This window comes from Nothobranchius furzeri, chromosome 8 (genome assembly GCF_043380555.1).
Source record: "Nothobranchius furzeri strain GRZ-AD chromosome 8, NfurGRZ-RIMD1, whole genome shotgun sequence".
NCBI classification, from domain to species: Eukaryota; Metazoa; Chordata; class Actinopteri; order Cyprinodontiformes; family Nothobranchiidae; genus Nothobranchius; species Nothobranchius furzeri.
In genome coordinates this window covers 52,962,412-52,986,463 of record NC_091748.1, presented here as the reverse complement: position 1 = coordinate 52,986,463, position 24,052 = coordinate 52,962,412, and the positions used below count along the sequence as shown (strand labels likewise).

At 43.8% G+C, this 24,052-nt stretch overlaps 1 protein-coding gene across 1 annotated transcript in view; it reads right to left on the bottom strand.

The window, feature by feature from the left end:
• Positions 1 to 2,118: 2,118 nt before the first annotated feature.
• colgalt2b (collagen beta(1-O)galactosyltransferase 2b) overlaps positions 2,119 to 24,052 on the bottom strand; it is a 40,653-nt gene continuing 18,719 nt past the window's right edge. The window contains exons 2-12 of the mRNA XM_015971510.3: positions 19,681 to 19,791; positions 19,488 to 19,605; positions 18,884 to 19,018; positions 18,600 to 18,804; positions 17,517 to 17,636; positions 17,166 to 17,239; positions 16,854 to 16,960; positions 16,002 to 16,134; positions 15,682 to 15,809; positions 15,393 to 15,599; positions 2,119 to 2,567 (exon numbers count right to left, since the gene is read on the bottom strand). Coding sequence (XP_015826996.2) covers positions 2,294 to 2,567; positions 15,393 to 15,599; positions 15,682 to 15,809; positions 16,002 to 16,134; positions 16,854 to 16,960; positions 17,166 to 17,239; positions 17,517 to 17,636; positions 18,600 to 18,804; positions 18,884 to 19,018; positions 19,488 to 19,605; positions 19,681 to 19,791 — 1,612 coding nt within the window. The 3' untranslated portion in view covers positions 2,119 to 2,293. The remainder of the gene's footprint in view (positions 2,568 to 15,392; positions 15,600 to 15,681; positions 15,810 to 16,001; positions 16,135 to 16,853; positions 16,961 to 17,165; positions 17,240 to 17,516; positions 17,637 to 18,599; positions 18,805 to 18,883; positions 19,019 to 19,487; positions 19,606 to 19,680; positions 19,792 to 24,052) is intronic.

Here is a 24,052-nt window from a genome sequence, read left to right as displayed (position 1 = left end):
TCATCTCCCTCTCATCCTCCCCAGTGTATAAAACTCTGTCTGTGTCGCAGTGTTTTGTCGGTCCATTGTTTGTTGTCAGCATTGTCTCGTTCCCTCTCTTGACTCTAGGGTATGATATCTCCAGGTCTGCTCTTTAAAGGAGCTCTTAGGTCTCAAGGATTTTACTTATTAGGATTTTGGATTTATGTTTTTGGCTTCCTACCCTTTTGGATTTTGAGTTTTGGTCTCCAGGATCTCAGGACATTGGTTTTTGGCTTCCTGCCCCTTTGGATTATTGTTGTTCCCATCAAAATAAAGGGATTTTACTTTATAACTCGCTCCTGCCTCGTGTCGTCTGGGTTCTCTGCATTTTGGGTCCAAACCTCCTCCTAGCTCTCACATCGTGACACAGTCACTTTAAGGTTCTTGGCCAGTCAGGTTCAAAAAGCCTTCATCGTCTCTAAAGACTCACTTCTATGGGGAAATAATTGTTTTAGTTTTTAACCATTAAAATTACAAACGATTCTTACATTTTTTTGTAGATATCCGTGTCTTTGCTGACACACAAATCCTTCACGTTTGTAACTAATATTGGAAGTTTGTTTTTCTTTAAAAGTCCAAGAATCCCTCATACCAGAAAACACAGATTCATCCCTCAGACAAAAGACAGGAGAGCAAGTGTGTGTTTTATCTTTAAAGTACATCTATGTCATGAAGATCAGCCAACAGGTCTGAAATGTAACAGAACTCAGAAATGCCCAGCAGATGGCAGAACTGAGCTTTTCCTCTAAATGCAGCTTTGGGAGAAAGAAACCTGCAACAAAGGCAAACTACCAAAAACTTATAAGGAATCAAAGTCAACATAAATTAAACTTGTTTTTTTTAAAGATTTCAAACACTTAATTTCCCCTTCAAACTTTTGCTCTAACAGTGGACTTATATCTTTGTAGAAAATCCTTTCAGCACCTCACTGACCCTCCACATACCCGTTCCTGACTCCTGCTCTGCTGTGTCCTTCTACCACGACTCCATCAGATCCCACGGCCGACAGGAACCATAAAGCTGGCCCCCAGAACTGAGGCCAAAACTTTACAGGAGGAGATTGTCCTTTACACTATTACGTCTCCAAACCTCAAATTTACAAGAAGGGGTCGCACTCATTCTGTTTTACCACAGTTTGAGAAACGTTTCAGTCCCATTTTTCTCCCGGAGGTCATGGGAACATTTCTATCTGATTAAACACAAATAAACATGATGGTTAATTCGTCTCACAGAGATGAAAACATGATTTCTGTTGATGCGCTGTCCTGGGTTTGAGTCTGACCTCCACCACCCTGTTGATACAACAATAACAACCTGTTGTATTATAGTTTAGTCTGCAGAAAGTGGAAAAAACACAAGTTAAGAAGTTGTTTTATTGCTTCGACCTCAGCAGCACAATTGGACAGAGAGGAGCTTGTGTCATGGAAAGGAGTGTTTCCTAAATGCTCACTGATGATCTTAACAAGCAAGACCAGCCAGCTTGGAAAAGATGCTTTTATTACTTTCTTTTAAAAAGTTGTTTTCTTCCTGCAGAAACAGACATTTATGTCCAGATGAGCATCTGTTTCTGTCCTGCAGCTTGGCAAGAATCGGCTACACTTTTATTTATTTCTGAGTGTGTGTGCCAGTGTGTGCGCACGCACGCACGCACGCACGCACGCATGCGTGTGTGTGCATGTGTGCAAGTGTGTGTTTGTTGTTTGTGTTTGCATGACTTCATCTGAAGCAGTGACACCTGTGGGTACAATAAGTCAACCTCTCTCCTCCCACCAACACACATGCTCGGTTCTGTACGTGCACAGATGCATCGACGTGCACGCCAGCACACTCAAATACAGCAGAAGTGTTGTTGCACAGTTTTATGAAAAAGTTTTCAAACATTTTTTATTCCACAGCTGTCTGTTTGGCACACATCTGTGCTGTTTAAACTCTAATGTTTCAAGCTATACAGAAATCCATTCTTGTGAGGATTGATTCCTTTCACATTCTGTAAATGATGTTGGCTGATGTGTTTCAGGCCATGGAGGCGTCCACACTGGCTGCAGACACATGGAGAATAAATTATTTTTTTGTCAAAATTGTGCTGGCCTTCATCCCAATCCTGCTCATCGTCTGTTTTATTCTTTAACTCTCCGTCTACTCCTCGTGCAGCTGATAAGATGCACTGATTCACCTGTTCCTGTGGGGGTGAACGTCGGCACAGGCATGCCAGCTCTAGTGTCTTTTTCCAAATCTGAGAACACGAGACGTCCACTGTGTCTCCGTCTTCGTTTCAGAGTTCATCTCGCGTCGCCCGAGCTGCAGGAGGAGGCGAGTCCCCAGTGACGCTGTTCTGTGCCACGGGTCGGATTCGACCCTGCTGGGCTGTTTTTCGGTCGTGCTGCCGGTCCCAGTCTGTGGCCACGGCCTCGTCGTCCCAGATGGTGGACGTCTCCGTGTCGCTGATGTAGCCGGGCTCTCCGGTGTAGTGGGTGGGATATATGAGCAGCGGCTCCACAGAGAAGGCCTTCAGGTCCCGCCGCTCAAAGTGAGACATGTGCTGCACACTGAGGTGGACAGAGAAAGGACGGGGACAGGGAGACATCACTGATGGAGGTTTTCTAAACACAGGGCATGAAATATATCTGAACTGTGTGAATTAATTCAAATGTCTACATTTTCCTGTTAAAGGTAAACTTTACTCATATTTTTCCATAGTATGAAAGAATTCCTTGTAAATCATTCTCTGAGGATTTTAAGCTCTGGTGCGCCTGTTTCAGCACGAAATATTCAGCTGGAGGATGAAATAGCTTCAGACAAGTTTTATTTCCTGATATTTGGACATCTCACTTTGGAATAAATAACAGCAACACGACTCTACCACTGAATGTCTGCAACATTGATGTTTTATCTCTACAAATAACACAAGCTTGGAGGAGTTCTACTGTGTGGTGGAGTCGCTAATGCTAACGGTTAGCTGCTATTAGCTGAGACATTCTCTGCTGTTTCCTGGACGCTTAACCAACAACAGCTTTCCTCATCATGAGTCAAGATGGGTGAGTCCATGAATGTTAAGTGACAGTGTGACATAGATCAGTCAGGCTTTTCTAATCCCAGCATTTCACCGCCTATTTTCTATCGGAAGCTAATGCAGGAGACAGGTGTAGGAGATTATTTTCATGTTCAGCCTGCATGAAAAACTCAGAGTGACTGATTATGATCAGAAAAAACTGTTTTTTCAGTGAAATTGACCTTTAAAATTAGATTGATGTTGGTGGTTGATTTAAATTAGTACAAGAGCTTTACTGCAGTTTAATGATGTCATTTGCCACCAAGTTAACCTGTGATCTACAAAAGGTCACTTAAGCTCAATAATGTAATTTTTCTCAAACATCTGACTCATCATCAGGGGCGACGGTGGCACAGGAGTTAAGTGCTCGCCCTGTAATTGGAAGGTTGCAGGTTCGAGCCCCGCTCAGTCTGTCGCTGTGTCCTTGGGCAAGACACTTAACCCACGTTGCCTGCTGGTGGTGGTCGGAGGGACCGGTGGCGCCTGTGTAAGGCAGACTCACCTCTGTCAGTGCGCCCCAGGGCAGCTGTGGCTACATTGTAGCTCATCCCCACCAGTGTGTGAATGTGTGTGTGAATGGGTGAATGACTGATTGTGTTGTAAAGCGCCTTGGGGGGCTCTGGGACTCTAGAAGGCGCTATATCAAATACAGGCCATTTACCATTTTACCATATCATCTCTCATAAACTGGACATTCTGATGTCTATTATACTCATCTGCACTGATTTAACGTACAATTCAACAGAAAGAAGATAAACAAGATGCTCTTTTTTCTGCTATTTTCAAAGAATAATAATAAAAGAAAAATAACCAAAAGAATTTGTCCATGCTTTCGTTCTTTTTTAAACACAGAAACAGTTTTGTTTACCTGTTTGTAGCTACAGTTTCGCCGACGGCTGCCGGCTTCTTCAGGCTGACGCTGATGGTGGCGCGTCACTTCCTTCTCCGTTTATCTGCGGGCAGCAGAGGACGTTGTCGCCCTCTACTGCCCGCTCTCCCCTCTCCGACGATGCAGTCCCATGCGTGGTCCAGCGTGTAAACTCCGTCGTCCCTGTTCATGGTCCCACATCCACGTCTCCTTATCTCGATTGCTTCCTTGATCCATCTTTTGTATTTTTGTTGTTCGGTGGTTATGATCCGTGTGTTGTCCCAGTCCATTATATGGTTTTCTCTTAAGCAATGATCTGTTACGGCTGACTTTTTTATTGTACTTTCTGCTTCTTCTTTTGCTGCTCTTGTGTGTTTACGATTTGCCTCTTTCTCGCACTCCTTTCTGTGTTCTATTGTCCGTGTATTGAGTTGGCGTCCGGTTTCTCCTATGTATGTTTTATTGCATATTTTGCATGAGATTTCGTAGATGACTCCACATTTTTGTCCAGCTGATATTTTGTCTTTTGGGTGTACTAGTCTGTTTCTAACTGTTGTGTATATACCAGCCATACACAACAGTTAGAAACAGACTAGTACACCCAAAAGACAAGATATCAGCTGGACAAAAATGTGGAGTCATCTACGAAATCTCATGCAAAATATGCAATAAAACATACATAGGAGAAACCGGACGCCAACTCAACACACAGACAATAGAACACAGAAAGGAGTGCGAGAAAGAGGCAAATCGTAAACACACAAGAGCAGCAAAAGAAGATGCAGAAAGTACAATAAAAAAGTCAGCCGTAACAGATCATTGCTTAAGAGAAAACCATATAATGGACTGGGACAACACACGGATCATAACCACTGAACAACAAAAATACAAAAGATGGATCAAGGAAGCAATCGAGATAAGGAGACGTGGATGTGGGACCATGAACAGGGACAACGGAGTTTACACGCTGGACCACGCATGGGACTGCATCGTCGGAGAGGGGAGAGCGGGCAGTAGAGGGCGACAACGTCCTCTGCTGCCCGCAGATAAACGGAGAAGGAAGTGACGCGCCACCATCAGCGTCAGCCTGAAGAAGCCGGCAGCTGTCGGCGAAACTGTAGCTACAAACAGGTAAACAAAACTGTTTCTGTATTTAAAAAAGAACGAAAGCATGGATTTAGAAAGACACAGCAAGAACACACCTAAGATGTTCAAAAGAATTTGTATTTCTCTGTCTATGTGGTTACTCTTAATATCATACAATTTCAAAAGAACTGGGCTGATTATGATTACTGATAGATTAAAGTAACTGGAGATGAACCAGCCTAACCACACCCCGCTCCTCATCAACAATACTCCTGTACAAATGGTCAGCAGCACAAAATTTACTTGGTCCACAAATATGGCATCCCTGGTTAAGACAGCACAACGGCTGCACTTCCTGTGGAGGCTGAAAAGAGCCCATCTGTTACACCCATTCTCACTTCATTCAACAGAAGCTCCATAGAGAGCATACTGACCCACTGTATCTCGGTGTGGTGTGGAGCCTGCAGCGCTTCTGACTGGAGGTCAGTGAGAAGAGGGGTAAAGAATCATTAAGCTACCTCTCCCCCCATACTAGACATTGGACCGAGGCCCTGCCTGTCTCGATCTTGTTCCATCATCAGTGCCCCTTCACACCTTCATCTGTTCTCGCTGCTAGCCTCTAGGAAAAGGATCTACAGCTCTGTTCCACTCGTCATCAGATTGCTGAATTCCACATGATCACTACTCCTCTTTTGGAAGTTTTAGTTGTCATATTTTTTAAGTACTCAGTGTGTTTTTTTTATGTACTTTCTGGTAGATTTTTTAAGGTATCTTTTTCATTTTAAATTGTCTTTTATCTTTGTTCTTATACTGGTTTGAACTTTCTGCGTTAAGCTGCCGCAACAAAATGTCGTTCCTGTACCCTTGTGTCACGGTCACTCCCCCTCAGCTCCCCTCTGCTGCTCATACCCAAGTTTGGACTCAATCTCCCACAATTCCCTTCTCTTCACTTCCGTTACATCACCCGCCAACTCTACAAAGGGCGGCTCCGCATCCTGGCTAACCATTCAGTCATCGATACTTCCGGGTTACTGAAACATGTCCAAAACTACTAGAAATCCTACCAACGCTGCACATACCAGTAAGTGTGCTTCCTTTTTTTTTTCAAATTTATTTATGAAGCGCTTTTCATACAGATGCAGCTCAAAGTGCTTTACAATATTAAAATCAACCAGACAGCAGTCAGTTGCCCACCCCTCCCACACAGATTCACATACGAGATCCCCTTTGTATCTGATCTGTTCTCTCTCAGGAACAACTGTACGACCCATTTCCATCGAGGTACATACAGTTGTTCCTATAGCAACCGTGTGTTTGTTGTTCTCCCGATGCTAGTCTTCTCCGCGTCTGGGTCAAACATTCTCACACTACATCTGAACTCCCGATCCGCTCAGTCTGCTTAGTCCTAACAGGATGACTGAATCCCGGATTGACCCAGCGGAGTTCGAACGCCTCCGCAATGAGGTCATTCAGGGCTACGATGGATCGCCAGGCCACCAAACTAGAATCACTATCCGAGGTGGTCATTCAGATGTCTGCCGCCCTCCAACGTGGACCGCCAACCCCGAGGGAGGAACATCATATTGCCCTCCCCGATAAATGGAATGGATTACCGGTAGACGGCAGCCCAGATGGTCTGTTAGCTACGCTCGACGTGCTGTTCGAATGCCAGCTGAACCGGTACTCCACTCCTCGCTCCCAAGTGGCTCTCCTCATCTCTCTTCTGTTTGGACATGCCCAGGACTGGGCTGCCGCTATGTACAATCAAAAATCCCCCGCCTGCAACGATTACCGGGCTTTTGTGGCTGAGCTCCGGAAAACTTTTGTCCCACCTAGCAGTGAAGTGGGGGCTGAAGTACAACTCCTCAAGTTTTGTTTTGTTTTGTTTCGTTTCGTTCTTTCATTCAGTCAACCAAAGAAAAGTTACATTCAAACAATTCATGTTCACAAATAATCATGAATGAAAAGGAGCAGAAAGAAGCAAACACTTATAATATCTGCCCCTTTCTCACATCAAGACATTAGCTGTTCAACTCAAAGCCTGTCGTTCACCTACCCCCCCACCCCAACACAAAACAAGTCTATCAGCCTACTTAAGGTCTTATTATGTCATCATGATACGTTTGACACTTTTTTTTCATACAGAAAATGGTTTAGATTGTTTTATTTGACTGTCTAGACTATTCCATAAATAAACACCTTTAACTGAGATACATCTTTCCATTATCGCTGTTCGGAATCTTGTTTTTTTTTTTAAATATCATTTCCTTTTAGATTATAATTACTTTCTCGTTTTACAAATTTCTTTTGAATATTTATTGGTAGAACTCCTTTATGTGCTTTGTACATAAGTTTTAATAAATGATATTCTACTAGTTTATCAAATTTCATTAGGTCTAGTTGTGAAAACATCGGATCCGTATGATCCCTGTATCCACTTCCAATCATAACTCTCTGTAAAAGAAAAATTGAATGTGTAAATGTTTTGTAGGTACTTCCCCCTACTTTGATACAATATGTCAGATATGGCAGAATTAACCAATAATACAGAATATACAAAGCTTTTATGTTCTACAATTCCTTCGTCTTATTTAGTACTGCAATAGCTCGAATTATTTTGATATTAATAGCATTTACGTGAGACTTCCGCGATAAATGTTTGTCAATAGTAACACCTAAAAACTTAACTTCTTTTACTCTTTCTATCTCAATTCCTTCAACATTTAATGATACATCAGCACTTTTTTTTACTATTACAAAAAACTATAAACTTAGTTTTGTTGATGTTTAAAGAAAGCCTATTGATGTCAAACCATATTTTAAATTTTGTAAATTCATTACCAACTCAATTTAAAACATCTTTTATATTTTCTCCTGAAATAAATAAGGTAGTGTCATCTGCAAACAGGATGCACTTGAATAATTTAGAAACCATAGCAATATCATTAATGTACAGAAGAAAGAGTAATGGTCCCAAGACTTATCCTTGTGGTACTCCACAACTAATATTATATGTAGAGAATTTTATATTATTAATTTCCACAAACTGTTGTCAGTTCATCAAATAAGTTCGGACCCACTCATGTGCTACTCCTCTAATCCCGTATTTGTATAATTTATCTAATAATATTACATGATCCAGCGTATGAAAAGCTTTTTGTAAATCTACAAAAACACTCACCAAATATTGTTTGTTATCTATTGCTATTGAAACCTCTTCTACTAAATCAATTATTGCTGTTGCAGTTGAATGATTAGAACGAAACCCATATTGACTATTATGCAAAACACTATGCCTATTAATAAACTTTTTCAATCTAACAACAAATAATTTTTCCAGAATTTTTGAAAACTGTGGAAGCAGTGATATTGGCCTATAATTAGAGTATTCATGCTTATTTCAACCCTTATAGAGTGGTATTATTCTAGCAGTTTTCATATGTTCTGGAAATATTCCTTTAATAAATGATAGATTGCATATATATGTAAATGGTTTAATAAATTGGTCTATGATGTTTTTCACAAGAGACATATTCATATCGACATAATCATTTGAAGTCTTGTTCGGACACTGTTGCACTATTTGTAATATTTCACTCTCATCTACTTTACCAAGAAAAATACTATCCACAATATCTTTTATTATTTTTCCAGTATTATAATCATTTTTAACTCAAGGAATTTGTTTAACTAAATTTGAGCCGATGTTTATAAAAAATGTATTAAAGTTTTTTGATTTATTTTTTATCATAAATATCCATATTGTTTTTTATAAAGTAATTTGGTATTTGAGGTCGTACTTTATTTTTTTAGAAGTTTATTAATTACACCTAGTATGTTCTTTGTGTTATCCATGTTTTTATCTAACCATTGACTGATGTTTTATAATTCATAATAGTTTGTTTTTATATTTTTTATATCTCACTTCTGATTCTTTTGTCCTAAGCTTCAAAAACCTTATATATAAATAATTTTTTTTCTTGCATGCATTTTTTATACTTTTTGTCATCCATGGTTTGTTAATTTTCTTGGCAATGCCTCCTATGTTTATCCTTTTACAGTTCTTATTGTACAAAGTCAACAGTATGTTCATGAAAGTATTATAGGCAGTATTCACGTCATCTTTGTACACATCATCCATTTTATGCTTCTTTAGGTCTTCTTTAAAGGCATTCAAAGCTGTGACTGATCTATTTCTTACATAAACTTCTGTTGTGTCTTGGACAGGTTTACTATATTCGCGCTCAAGAATAGAAAATATGGGAAGATGATCATTCACATCAATCAGTAAAATTCCACCTAATAACAATGTATCTTCTGTTTTCATGTTAGTAAAAATATTATCAATAATAGTTGCACTATGTGTTGTAATCCTAGTTGGTTTATTGATCACAGGGAACAACCCTGTGCTAGACATAGAGTTCATAAACTCCTCTGATATATTCTGCCCTCCCTCTAGATCTACATTAAAATCCCCACAAAGAAACAGTTTTACTTTGAGACTTATCAAACACCTCAATTATTCTATCTGTAAATTTCTCTACACATGGCCCAGGTTTTCTATAAACGCATGTGATGATAATATTTTTACCCATTTCATTGATTATCTCTACTGGAACCTTTTCCATAATATTACTAATGACAGTTGTCATGTGCCCCACAAATTTACATTTGAATTTAATATCTACACATAAAGCAACCCCACCTCCTCTTTGATCCATTCTATTGGCAGAATATAAATTATAACACCATTTACATCAGTTTTCTTTAACCATGTTTCTGTCACTGCAATTATACTGGAACGTTTACTTACGTGATTCAAATAATCTGTTATTTTTCCTGAATTACACTTTAAACCACAGCTATTGAAATGAATGATAGTCAGTGCTCTGTCTATCACATGCCCTATTATATCATTATATTCTCCCACTGTATAATATTTACATTCATTAATAACAGGACAAAGCAAATTATAATCTGTATTATACTCTAATTCATATATTTTATCATTAATTTCATCAGTTGAGTTAATATGTGTGTCAATTCAAAAGTTAATGAGTCCATTCAGTGTTTGTATCTGACCTTGTGCCATTCATGATTCAGATCCGGCTGCCTCCTGGATCCTTCTCTGTTTGTACTTATCAAGTTCTGTCATGTTTTTTATCGGCTTCACAGATCCGGCCAGGTCACGTATCCATACAGTTCCATTCCGGGCCCAAGTGCCAATAATTTTCTGTAGTTTCCTTAACTTCCTTGCTTCTCTTGCTACTTCCCCATTTTTTTTGTCAAGTGTTCATTTAAAAACACCTTCGTTCCTTTCAGTTTTTTAGCTTGCATTCACACATCATTTCTCTGCTTCCTGCTGATGAATCTAATTATTATAGTAGGTTTGGCTTTATCCGTGTTCCTGGGTAGTGTGTGGCATATGGATATTGCCTCACTTAATGGTTATGTCCTTACTTTGCAGAAAGCCTACCACTTGTTGCTCCAGCAACTGTAATTCCTCCTGCGGTGCATCCTCTGTTGTGTCAGCATCAACTGCAGCTCTGGCATAACTTTGATGTTGCGTTTCCAGCCCAGTTATCACCAGGTCCTCTCTCCGCGTGTACTGCTACAACTCGTCAATCCTCTCCTCCAACAAAGCTATCTTCTTGTCCCGTTCCGTCAGCATTGTTTGTAGTGATTTCACTTCATTGACAAGCTTAAACAAACGCTCCTGCTGCGATGTTAACTTTGTCAGCTCACCCAACATAAAGTTTAGGGAGCGCTTGATATCCTCCATGTCCTCCGCAGCCGGCATATCTTTGTGTGTTTTTTAGGCATTTAGTATTATTTAACCCAATCTTCAGTTGAATGGCTAGTGCTAGCCGGGCTAGCAAGTTGCGTCAGGGTTCTCATTCTGCCTGCAACTACGTCTCTCGGTTCCGCACTCTGGCAGCTTAACTACAGTGGGGAGACGATGCTCTCAAGGCAGTCTTCATGGAAGGACTATCCCCCTATATAAGGGACAAAATGGTTGGACACGAGGCTCCTTCGACGCTGGACGCGACAGTGAACTTAGCCCTACAGATCGACCAGAGGTTGATTGTTCGGCCACAGACCACGTCACGCACCACTAGACCCTGGGGGACCCCTCGACCAGCTCCTGAGCTAGGGACCGGTTCACAACGGCCAACACCGCCCGAGGAGCCCATGCAGCTCGGATGTGTAACTCCTGAAGAGAGGCAGTGTCATTACTGTGAGGGCTGCTGCGCCTACTGCGGCTCCCCGGACCACAGTTGCCTCCACTGCCCTCTGAGACCGGCAAATGACAGCACCAGGCAAACCATAGGAGGGTTTTATCTGGTGCCATGACACTTCCTCCTGACCAATGCACCCTGATATCAGTCACCCTTCATCTGGACCAAGGACTGGTCTCTTTGCACGCTCTGTTGGACACTGGGACAGCTGAAAGCTTCCTCGACTGCTAACTAGCCTCACGCCTCAACATCCTGACTACTACCCTGAATCAGGTCATACCAGTAACCGTGGTGGATGGTCACCCAATCCACCCATTTCTAGTTCAACATCGGACCTCCCCGCTCACCATGCAAATCGATGACCACAACGAAACCATCCACTTTTTACTCATAGACACTCCATCCTCGCAACTCATCTTAGGCCACTTCTGGTTTCGAACCCATGACCCACAAATATCCTGGTTCACTGGCCGCCTGCTTGCTTGGGGTCCTTCCTGCTGGGCTCACCGACTCCCATCACCACCACCTCCGCCGAGTTCCATTGACAACGAATTGATCGACTTGTCACGAATCCCCAACCACTACCATGATCTAGCTCGAGTGTTCCAAAAGGTACCAGCCTCCATTCTTCCTCCTCACCAGCCTTATGACTTCGAGATCAAGCTTCAACCTGGAACCATTCCCCCGAGAGGACATCTTTTCTCACTATCCCCGGCGGAGACCCTTGCCATGGACGACTATTTCCAGGAGGCCCTTCGGCAGGGGTTCATTTGTCCCTCCACTTCCCCGGGAACGGCAGGTTTATTCTTCGTCAGCAAAAAGGATGGGGCACTACATCCCTGTATTGATTACCGTGGCCTAAACAAGATCACCGTTCTAGACCGGCACCCATTACCCCTCATCAACACTGCCATGGAGGCCACATCTCAAGCTAAGATCTTCACCAAGTTGGACCTCCGAAGTGCCTATAATCTCATCCTGGGTCAAAGAAGGAGGTGAGCGGAAAACGGCCTTCATCACGCCCACCGGACACTGGGAGTATCTTGTGAGGCCGTTTGGTCTTTGAAACAGCCCTGCCATGTTTCAACGTTTTATCACTGATGTTCTCTGAGACATGCTCGGTTGGTGGGTGTTTGCGTATTTGGATGACATCTTAATATACTCCCACACTGAAGCCAAACACTAACAACACATCCGAGCTGTCCTAACCCGCCTACTCCAAAACCACTTCTTCTGCAAATTAGAAAAGTGTACCTTCCACCAGACTTCCACCTCTTTCTTGGGCTTCACCATCACCTCTGACGGCCTAGCCATGGACCCTCAGAAAGTCCATGCTGTAGTTCATTGGCCCCAACCAACATCACTCAAACAACTCCAAAGCTTTCTCGGCTTTGCCAATTTCTACCACCGGTTCATTAGGAACTTCAGCTCTGTGGTGTCTCCTCTCACTTCTCACACCAAAGCGACGACTCAACCCCGACCCTTCCATCCCACGCCTGAAGCTGTCAAGGCCTTACACTCCCTGATTCACCGTTTTACCTCAGCGCCCATCTTGCTCCATCTGGACACTTGCAAACCATTCTGCTGGAGGTAGACGCCTCGGATGTGGGCGCAGAGGCAGTCCTCTCACAACGTGGCTCCAACAACAAGCTTCACCCTTGCTCCTACTTCTCCCGGAAGTTCACCCCCACGCAACAGAGGTGTGGTGTGAGAGATAGAGAACTGCTGGCCATTAAATGGGCCCTTGAGGAGTGGAGACACTGGCTACTAGGAGCCACAGACCCTTTTACCATCTGGACCGACCACCAGAACCTCATCCATATTCAAACCGCCAAGCAGCTTTACCCCCAACAGGCCAGGTGGGCCCTTTTCTTTGAGCCCTATAACTTTGTCATTGCTTACCAACCCTGCTCCATGAATCTTAAACCTGATGCCTTGTCGTGTCAATTCACTCATACAGAGCGTCCGTCTAACCCTGGGTCCATTCTGCCCTCTCACCGCTTCCTGGCCGTGCTCCACTGGCCACTAGAGGAGTCCATCCAGAAGGCCCTTCTCCATGAACCTGCGCCCCCCGAGACACAAAAGAACCATCTCTATGTGCCCAAACCCTGCCGTCAAGAAGCCTTGACCTAGGGTCCCTCCTCTAGACTGTCAGGACACCCTGGACGGTCTCGGATCTTACAGTTTCTCCAGCGGACTCTCTGGTGGCCGGGGATGGCTACTGATGTGAAGAACTACACCGCAGCCTGCAAAGTTTGTGCCCGTTCCAAGTCCCTGAATACACCTCAACCCGGATCTCTACAGCCACTTCCAATACCCGAAAGACCATGGTCGCATGTCGGACTCGACTTTGTCACAGGTCTCCCAGCAGTCGACGGCTTGAACACTGTTCTAACCATCATTGATTGTTTCTCTAAGGCCGTCCACCTAGTGGCCCTTACCAGCCTCCCGACCACTAAACAAACATGTCGTCCGGCTCTACGGCTTCCCCACAGATGTGGTGTCAGATCGTGGTTCCCAGTTCACCTCCCGGTTCTGGAAGGCTTTCTGTCATCTGGTCAGGTCCACATCCAGCTTCTCGTCTGGTTACCACCCGCAAACCAATGAACAGACAGAGCGCACCAACCAGCAGCTTGGGCGTTACATCCGGAGCTTCGTGGCCTCTCAACCATCCCTATGGCCCCGGCACCTCCTTTGGGCCAAACTCTCCCATAATCTGCATATCTCCTCCACCACGGGCCAATCACCTTTCGAAACCTGTTACGGCTATCAACGGCTCTTCCACCACGAAGATGTGGAAGTTACTGTCCCTGCAGCCCACACCTTTGTCCGCCGCTGCCTCTCAGCTTGGATTAAGGTTCGTGCCACAGTTGCCCAGACTAACATGCAATCTACTCGTCAACATTTGCGGCACCACCATCCCGGGCCTTCTTACCAACCCGGCGATAAGGTGTGGCTGTCCACCGCCAATCTCCGTCTCCAACCTGGGACAAGAAAACTCTCGCCCCGATTCCTGTGCCCATACCCAGTGATCAAGGTAATCAATCCCGTTTCCTACTGTTTCCGGCTGCCGGCCAGCCTGCTGATCCACCCGGTCTTCCACACCTTCCAAACCATGTACCCCTTCCCTCTCGACCCCTCCTTTGGGCCCCCACCCCCCACCCAAATGAAACAAAAATACTTATTTATTCATTATTCCCACTTTTCCACATTTTTCCCAACACACCTCCCCTTCTATTGAATACAAACACAGTGTATTTAGTAGTTCATACACTGGACACACATCTCCAGGTATTTAAATGCTTACACACACACACTCACACACACGTGGGAAGTGTTCATCTCAAACCCACCCCCACACTCTGAGCTCTATCAATGGGAATCTTGTCCCCGTTCACCAACCAGCAGGAAGAGCCATGCTGGTCCACATTCCTCACAGAGAGAGAGGAGGGAGGAAGGAAGGGAGGAGGAAGGTTGAGTGGGTGACACCAGGATGGCAAAAGTGCAAAGGGGTAACTTATGTTGGGGAGGATGACTTAAAAGAGCTGAAAGGCACGTGAGTAGATAGTGGAGCTAGGAGGAAGAAGGAGTGCAGGAATTAGGAGAGCTGGGCTCGAATGGAAAGCTCCGGTGAAAAAAGGCCATTGTGTGTCCTGTGTGAGGCACCGCACTCGGCAAACCCTCAGAACAATCTGAGCCCTGTTTGTGAGGGGAGAAGAAGGAGAGGGAGGAGGACAGGGGGGTGTGGAGAAGGAGCTGAACTGGACAGAAGCTGTGGTTTACCACAGACCTAAACGCTACATGATGTCCCACAGTCTCTAAGTCACACGGGAGACCATGAACACCGTGTATGGGTTTAGATCTTTAGGTTATTCTCTTTTGGAAATATGCCTAGTATTTATTTATATTCTTGCCTTTTTGCACATGAATCACTTGATGCATTCAGGTGAGCTTTGCACCTGTCAGCATCTTTGTGTGGTGCTCTGTAAATCTGTTCCTAAATCAGAGTGTCTGTGTCTGTGAACATCGTTCTTTCGCGCCGCTATGTAACACTGCTGCTTCTGACTTCACTAATGTTTATCAGGTTAACTCTGTTAAGATGTGAAAGGAAGCTGAGCTAGAGACTGACTTGGGGTGTTTGTTGAACATGATCGGTAGAAACTCATCAACGGGCAGCATTTTGGTGAAGGGCTGGGCAGCCAGTAACTTTCTGGCACCCTGCTGGGACAGCGCGTAGCCCAGGGTCCAGTAGGAGTAGTCAGCCTCCACCAGGTTGTTCACTCCGTCCACCGACTGCTCTGGGTGTTGAACCTGCATCCGTTTACGCCCCACGTAGCTAAAGGGAACATAAAAAACTCATCATAGTGTTTGAAACCAATCCAGGAACAGATGTTCAGGTAAAAATTAAAAGTTCTTACATGAGGTCCCAGTCCAGCTGAGCCCTGTCGATGTCATCCATGATGGCCTGAAGCCTTCGTTTAAACCTGGGCTCAAACCTCACATCATCTTCTAAAACCAGAACCTTCTGGAGGCCTCGTTCAACTACCTGATTGTCAGAAAACACAAACAAGTTAAGGTGGTGAAAGCTGCAGCTTTTTTCTCCTCTCCTTTTTATTTTAGCTGATCCTTTGGGAGCAGCTTTTGGTAAGTGGAAGCTGCAGACTTTTGTCTTCAACTTGCCAGAGATGAATTATTTAGATAAAAGAAGTTTAAAGCTTTTGTTGAGATTTAGAATCACCTGAGTCCAAATAGAGTGATGGCTCAGGAAGCAGCCGATCTCCCCTCTGGTGAGGACTCGACCCGAGTATGGATCCTTGTAGCCTGGCAACATCTCAATACCCAGAGCCTGAAGCTGGGATGTATTCAGAGCCCTGAGAGGACAAGAAATATTTAAAAACGCCAATAAAGGGAGAGGTGTGAGTTACTGCACTGTGCAGAAGTTTTAAACCAACCTCAATTGTTTTATTTTTTTCCTACCAAGAAGACAAATTTACTGAAAATCTGTCAAGTGAAAGAAACAGTCCAACAAAAGAGCGATGATGTTTGTAGACTGCACAGTGCTATAATTGTCAGCAAGAAGGGTATATTGCAAAACAGAGCAAAGAAACATGTAACAGCCTGCCAAGCAGACAATAAAAAGGTGAAAAGGGGATTAAGAGATACTCAGCGGTGGATTTAAACAGGCAGAGAGCTGAGACGATGTAAGACAGAGCTTTAGACAACTCTTAGGTGTGTTCTTGCTGTGTCGTGGTTCTAATTCCATGCTTTCGTTATTTTTAAACACAGAAACAGTTTTGTTTACCTGTTTTGTAGCTACAGTTTCGCCGACGGCTGCCGGCTTCTTCAGGCTGACGCTGATGGTGGCGCGTCACTTCCTTCTCCGTTTATCTGCGGGCAGCAGAGGACGTTGTCCTCCATCGCCACCATCAGCGTCAGCCTGAAGAAGCCGGCAGCCGTCGGCGAAACTGTAGCTACAAAACAGGTAAACAAAACTGTTTCTGTGTTTAAAAATAACGAAAGCATGGCTTTAGACAACTGTTGTCAGAAAGGCAAATTAGTTTGTGTTTAGGTTTGAACGTTTGTGACCTACTTTCCATCTACTGCATCTATCAGCATAGCATGCAGACCCAGAGAGGCCATTGTTTTCAACATCCTGGTTCTTCTGTCCAGACGGCGTTTCAGATTAATCAGGAAGATCTAAACAGGAAAATCCTTTTACACTCTCTAAATACCAGTTCTGTTTCTTTACGTGTTATTCACAGAGAGTAAAGGCATTGGACACAAAAACTGGAGTAAAAAAATCTGAATTTAACCCTCCCACTGTCTTCATGGGTGACCATGAAGACAGTGGGAGGGTTAAAGAAAAAAAAGTTGTTTGGTTGTCAGATCTCTCAGGACTCACTTCATCAAAGCCCATCCTGTTTGGCAGTGAGGGCAGAGAGTAGACGTACTCCGATGGATCGATCTCGTGGTCAACTGTTGGCATCAAATAGGAGGAGGTCAAAGGTTAAATAGAAACAAAAATAGGTTTAGAATATGACAGAACGTCTACTGGGTTGAAGAGGGAGGAGCAGAAGAGGTGCGGCATGATGTAGTTACAGAAGAAGGTCATGGAGGTCAAGAGTGGGAAGAAACAACCCTGAGTGCCCCAGTCGTGTCCAAACATTTAGAGAGAGAGAGAGAGAGAGAGAGAGAGAGAGAGAGAGAGAGAGAGAGAGAGAGAGAGAGAGAGAGAGAGAGAGTGTGTACTCACTCAGAGCTTCTGTAATGGTATGTATGAAACTTTCTCTCTCATCCTCTACGTTTTGTTGGGGCTTGAGGGGAACGGGCAGGAAACCATAGTGCTCCCTGTTACACACATACATCTGCACACCTAACACACACACACACACACACACACACACACACACACACACACACACACACACACACACACACACACACACACACACATGTTCCTGTAAACATAACCTCTTAACTCAGACATTCCAAACAAACTAAACTTGATGCTCGGATCTTCTCAGATCCACACAATCACCACCTAAAAGTTAGGAGGTCTAAAAGTCAGACAGTTGCACTGTCTTGGCCTAAAAAAGGTCAAATGTATAAAACTGTTTGCTCAAAGGCAAAAGCCTCAGAGGTCAAAGGAAAGGTCACAGAGGCAGGTGTTGCTCCCACGATGGACTGAAGAGGAAAATGTTTTATGCTGCTTTGTCCTGTCCCAACCAGACTACTGCAGTGCCTTGTATGCCAGTCTGAGTCAGGACGCGATCGCAAGGCTGCAGCTCATCCAGAACTCGGCTGCAAGGTTTCTGACAGGCACTAGACGCCGGGAACACATCGCTCCAGTGTTGGCGGAAAGAGTTACCTTTGAGTGTTAAGCAGGCGCCATCGCTTTTTGCTTGAAGACTCATTTTGATGTTGTGGTGTTTCAACATTAGGAATCACAACACTGCCTTGATCTTTATTTGTTCATTAATGTACTGTATTGGATTGAAAGTTAAGCGGACCAATGGTTCAGATGATCCACCTGGAAGAAAAAGATCCTTTGGTACACCTTTAACATGTTTTATGACCATTTCCTGTTTCCTGTTCTCTTAATGTTTTTATGATTGTAAAATCTAAAATAAATTAACTGAACTGGAGTAGAAATATGCCTAAAATTTTGGGTAGTTGCACTACACACAGGTTGTCATTTAAATGAAATAAATGTTTTAATTTTCCATCTTTGAATTTAATGAACCAGCAGCTGCTGAGCTGAAAGAGTTACAGATGATCATCGGTTTGTGGTCGTCTCTGCGAGAGTCTCCTGTTCTGTTGCCAGTTTCAAACTCACCTGCTTGGCGTGCCGAAAAGGCGAACACCATGATGTCATCAAACGCCCAGCTGTAGTCTGGGTGAGGAGGGTAGAAGGTCAAGTCCCGGCTGGAGTCACGGCGCAGGTCCAACAGGAATGTACTGTGAATCATGGGAACGGGGAAGCAGCCGAGCCGCTTCCACTCCCTGATGGGCTGGTAGTCTGGGGTTCTCTTGTAGTAACCCTGAAACGTAGATGGGAGGTTTAGAAAGCTTCGCTTCAGGTACAAACTCAGAGTGGAAAGATTCAAGCCTAAACTGCACCTGGGGGGTGATGCCACACCAGAAGTTAGAGTAGAGAGAGCGAGACTCCAACATGGGAGCCACCAGGGTCAGGTTCTCGGCCATCAGCAGTTTCAGCACTCCAGGGTTGGTCAGCAGGTTGTCACTGTCAACAAACTACAGAGGAGCAAGCCGTCAGGATCCACGTTCAGCACCAAGGGGTCTCTACTTCACGTTTTATTTAAAATATTCAAAACAGATATTAACAAATAAGAGTAATTTAACCTAAATTGAACTGAATTCACTGCTTCATGTCTGAAATATATAAACTTACATACATGCATGCTAACTTCTCATAGTTTCACATGTTCTCTCAGGCAGCCTCTTAGGTATCGATTTCATTGATTTTTACAATATAGGCATACCCACTGTCAGTAGGTGGCGTTGTATGAGGTCAGACATTAAAGTGGTTTATGTGCAGGTGTACCATCAACAGCTGCATGTATTCTCTGTAGTTCACATCTTTATAGAGTTTCTAGACTGTTCCATAATTCTACTCCTTCACACTGAAATACACAGCTGCTTTAAAGTAGTTCATGAAACTTTTAAGATCAAATGTTCTGGGTTTGTGTTTAAAATGTGTTACCAGGATGTAGTCGGCCCATCGTTCTCTAGCAGCCTTCAGAGCCGCCTGTCTCAGCTTCATGACGTGGTTGAATCTAGAAGGAGGCCAGTGCTTTGGACCCCACTCGTCTGTGTAGGACCTGATACACGAAACACCATCAACTTTCACCATAAAAGAAAGAAAACAAGAACTGCTTCCGTGAGTAGGAACCAACCTCGGCTCCTCCATCGGTCTCCACTCCACATAGTGGTACAAGCGCTGGGCCCGCTTCAGCCATTCTCTCAACATGGCCGTGGTGTTGTCCACATTATGGTCTGTCGCTGCCCTGTGATACATCACAGACAGTCAGTCATTCAAGTGCACGGCCATTGTTTTAATTTTTTTTTAATTATTATTATTATTTGGACATTGTGAAGAAACGGCCTCAGCATAGGCGCACCGCTGGTCAAATTCTGAAGAACCTCAGTAAAAACAGACATATCAGGTTAAATATCACGGAACAGGTGCAGGCTCACCTTTCCCTTGTGGTCCTTAAAACCGAGCATAAATCCTTTAAAAATATTCCAAAGCAAAATAGCATCAGTTTACACATGATGATGTTTTTATTTGTGGGAGATTTAATTCAGGAAGAGTGCAGCTGCTGTGGTTCACACCCTGCTTCTCTGCTGAGGTTTCTGCTTCAGCTGGCTCCGAGAGGCCACTGTAGGCAAGCGTGTGTGTGTGTGTGTGTGTGTGTGTGTGTGTGTGTGTGTGTGTGTGTGTGTGTGTGTGTGTGTGTGTGTGTGTGTGTGTGTGTGTGTTTGAAGAGTTTATGCAAAAGTAAGAAAAACCCTGAACAAGCTCCAATACTTCACTTTATCAGATAAAATTGAATAGTGTCACAAAAGAAAATAAATATCAGTCGTTCCTTTCCATTGCTGCACTTAGACAAAGTCATTTGGAGAAAAAAGTCAACAGAACATGAGGCAAAAGCTGGAACTCAGCTGTGTGTGTTTGTTTACACACACACTTGCTCAGGAGTTTTCCATTGCTTGCTGTGGGATTCCTCATGGCACCATCTCCATAATACCAGCCAGTTTAAGCAGAAATAGACACAGATAGAAACTTGAACACACAAAATGAAAACAGAAAATATTTCATTGTAAATAAAAACATATTCTGTGTAACTTATGACGATAATGATAATAATTCTGATGTGGAGACCAGAAACCACTGGGTCAGTAACCCTAATAGCACATCTCTGTGTGCATGTACGAGCAGATTGTGGCAGAGCAGAAGGACGATCATTTTTCTGTCCTGGGAATGTTTTTTACAGCACCGCGACCTGTTATTTATGAGTTGCCCCAGTGCTAGTTTAGTTTTAAATGGGCGTGTTAAAACACTCGGTGAGTCAAAAGTAAAACTTGTGTGCATCGCTGCAAAACGGCACAACCTTTGATGACTATCTGCTGTTTTTTTTATCACAGGTTAGGTGAAACACCTGACTCTGGTAATGGAGGGATGTGCTCACACTTCTGCACGACTTGGAAAAATAAATGTGCTCCTACATGCCACAAACTGCAGACTTGGCTCCAGGCACAGATTTAACCTGAGACGGCTTCTGAGAAATCAACAAATCTGGGACTTTATTTTACAAGTAAACAACTTAAAATCTGCACAGATCTCTCAAAAAGTTCTTAATGCATGTGGTAATTCAAGAAAGCAAGTTGATAAGGATTACAAAACTTCCAAGGAAAACTTCACAGAACTCATTAATACACCTTCAGGATCTACTTACCTGGCAGTACTTGCTACTTTTATTATGGTTCAACAACAACGGGAACTCTTACATAAAAATAAGACATTTTACTGAGAACAGATGTTCCAAGTGATATTCACAACTTTTTTTTTTTAAGTTTACATCCTTCTGTGAATTCCAGCTGCTGTAAACTCAACAGGTTTAGTGCAGTGTGTGATTTTCCACCACAGCCATTACACCCCGGTGCGCTCACTCTTCTCTGGATGTGTGACACTAAATGACGTGTGCTTGCACACGTAAAAGAAATATGCTTTCCTCTGCTTTTTCTTTGTTTCATTCAGTTTTTTGCAGAATCGCTCCCATTCAGGAGGAAAGACACTGGTATGTGTCCTTTCTCCTCTATTTCTTGTCTTCAGGCAAAAGAACGGCAGCTGCAGCTGAACCAAGCCTATCTGTGACTCCGTTGCCAAATGAAAGAATCTGCAGCTCTTTTCAAATCCACTAGAGTGTTTTGATCATCTGTCATTGTGAAGTAACATCAAAAAAGGCATGCACCTTTTCCCTGAAAGCTGCACATGAAAGAAAAATACACTAATCTACTGTTTTAGCCTTAAATCACCTCTGTTCAGCCCTTCCTACCTGTTTCTCTCTTTCTACTGCCACATGCTGTGTTACTTTATTGAAGTTTACAGTAAGCAGGAGTCTCATTATTATGTTGCCTGCAGCTCTGGGATTGGACTTCCTCTTTCCTTTGAATTTATGGGAAGCATCTGGACAACATATGCATCCCAAGCCCTCACCTACACGCCCCACCACTCCCTCTGGAGAGATGTCCACTTATTCCTCTTGTTATGTAATCTCAGGCTGTCTCTCATGAGATCTGTGCCGTTTAGAGGTGATTATCATCTTTAGAAAGTTGATGGGTGCATTCTGAGATAGAGTGAAACCTCATGGAGATTGCTGTTTTTGTTACACTGTTATATTAAAAAGACCTAAATTTGTGCACAAATCACATCTACCTCGTGCAGCTATAACAGCCCTGACCGATGGAGGGATGTGAGGGGAGTTCTGAGACCCGGTTACGGGCGTTAGATCCTGCAGGTTTGCAGGGAACAGATGAAGAACTGGGTTTGTTCCAGTGGATCTCAGAGATGTTCAGTCAGAAAGTTTAGACAACGGATCAACACCTAGAGCTATGTTTGAAGTGTCCGCCTAAACAGTGTGCATAAAGGTGACCAGAGTTTTTCTGTTTTATTGTTCGTGGTTTTATTGTGGTGGTTACGTTAAAGCCACAAATTGGAGAGTTCAGCACAAGGTTTGAATCCTTTTTATGAGCAAAATCCAGCAAAAAATAAAAAAACATAGAAATACAATGTCCTTTTTATCCGTTTCTCAACCGTTCTTCATTCTGGCGATCTCCCTCACTGCCTCTGGTAATTATCCACTGCAGTAAAGTGTGTTGGATTATCAGACCTTAAACACAGGGGCTTGTCTCTGAAACCGACCCTTTTCGATAAACACAGGTCTGAAAGGACCCACAGTTTCAGCTAACTGTTGATTCAAAAAACATCTAATATTATCGCCAAGAACGACGTTGCCTCATGCTATTAGAGAGCCCGAGTCCCTTTCTCAGACCCAGCTGCTGATGCTCCTAGCACCTAATACCTGTACTTGTTTTGTAGTTTCTAAGCTCATGCGGCTGGGCTGTTTTGTACTTTTTTGTTTGATGGCCTGTTTGGGCAAAGGAGAAAGAGGTGGGGGCTGATGGATAGAGGGATGAAGGGGGAAAAAGAATGAGAAGAAAAGGAAGAAAGTGTCACGGTCTGCCCCTGCCTCCCTGACTGGGGCCTAGTCCACACGTAGCCGGGTTTCTTTTTAAAACGAATATCCGCCCCTCCAAAAACTTGCATCCACACCACCTCGTTTTAAAAAAACAAACTCTGTCCACACGTACCCGGATAAATACGTTGTTAAGGACATGCCAGACCTGTAGGCGGCAGTACTTCCCCCGTTCTTAACCTCGTCCTTCGTCTGTGGTCTTCCGCAAGGAGCAGTAATTCCACTTGCAAAAACAAACAAGCAGAAAGCGCTTGGACAATTGATAAAGCGAGCGCAGCTCTGAGGACATCCATGCTGTCGGCTAGTGTAAACACAGGTCGCACACGTGATGTCAGCATTTTTTTGTCGCGGAAAGTGACGTTGTGGATCTTAAAACTCCGGTTTTGTCTGTCCACACGCAGACACCCAAAACGGAGAAAACGCAGATCTTCACTTTGGCCGGAGTTTTTAAAAAGATCCGTTTTTGTGTGAAAAAACTCCGTTTTTGTGTGGATGACAGGCCAAAACATAGAAAAATATCTACGTTTTGGCAGATCCCCGGCTACGTGTGGACAGGGCCTGTGTCTCTCGTCTGCCCTTGATTAGTCCTTATTGTTTTCACCTGCCCCTTGTTTACCTGCCCATGTGTTCCTCATTTGCCCTGTGTATTTATACCTCCCTCCTTGTACCAGTCTTTGTCAGATCATTGTGTTGTCAGCGTTGTTTTGTTCTCTCGTTCCTGCTCTGCCATTAAAACCATTTTTTATTTTTTATCCATGCCTGCATTCCTGCCTCCTGGTCTGCTCCACCACACATGGTCCGCCGCCATCCGCTCCTCAACGTGACAGAGGTGTTTTCGGTCAGACGAGACCTCCTGACTGAAATTCCTCACAGCCCCGAGGGTCAACAGAAGTCTCAAAAGCTGACAGTCTCACACAAGTGTGATGTCCAGCACTCATGATAAAAGATGAAAAGAAAGACCCGACCCAACTATTAAAGAACAAATGTGCAGACCGCTGCTGTAAATATT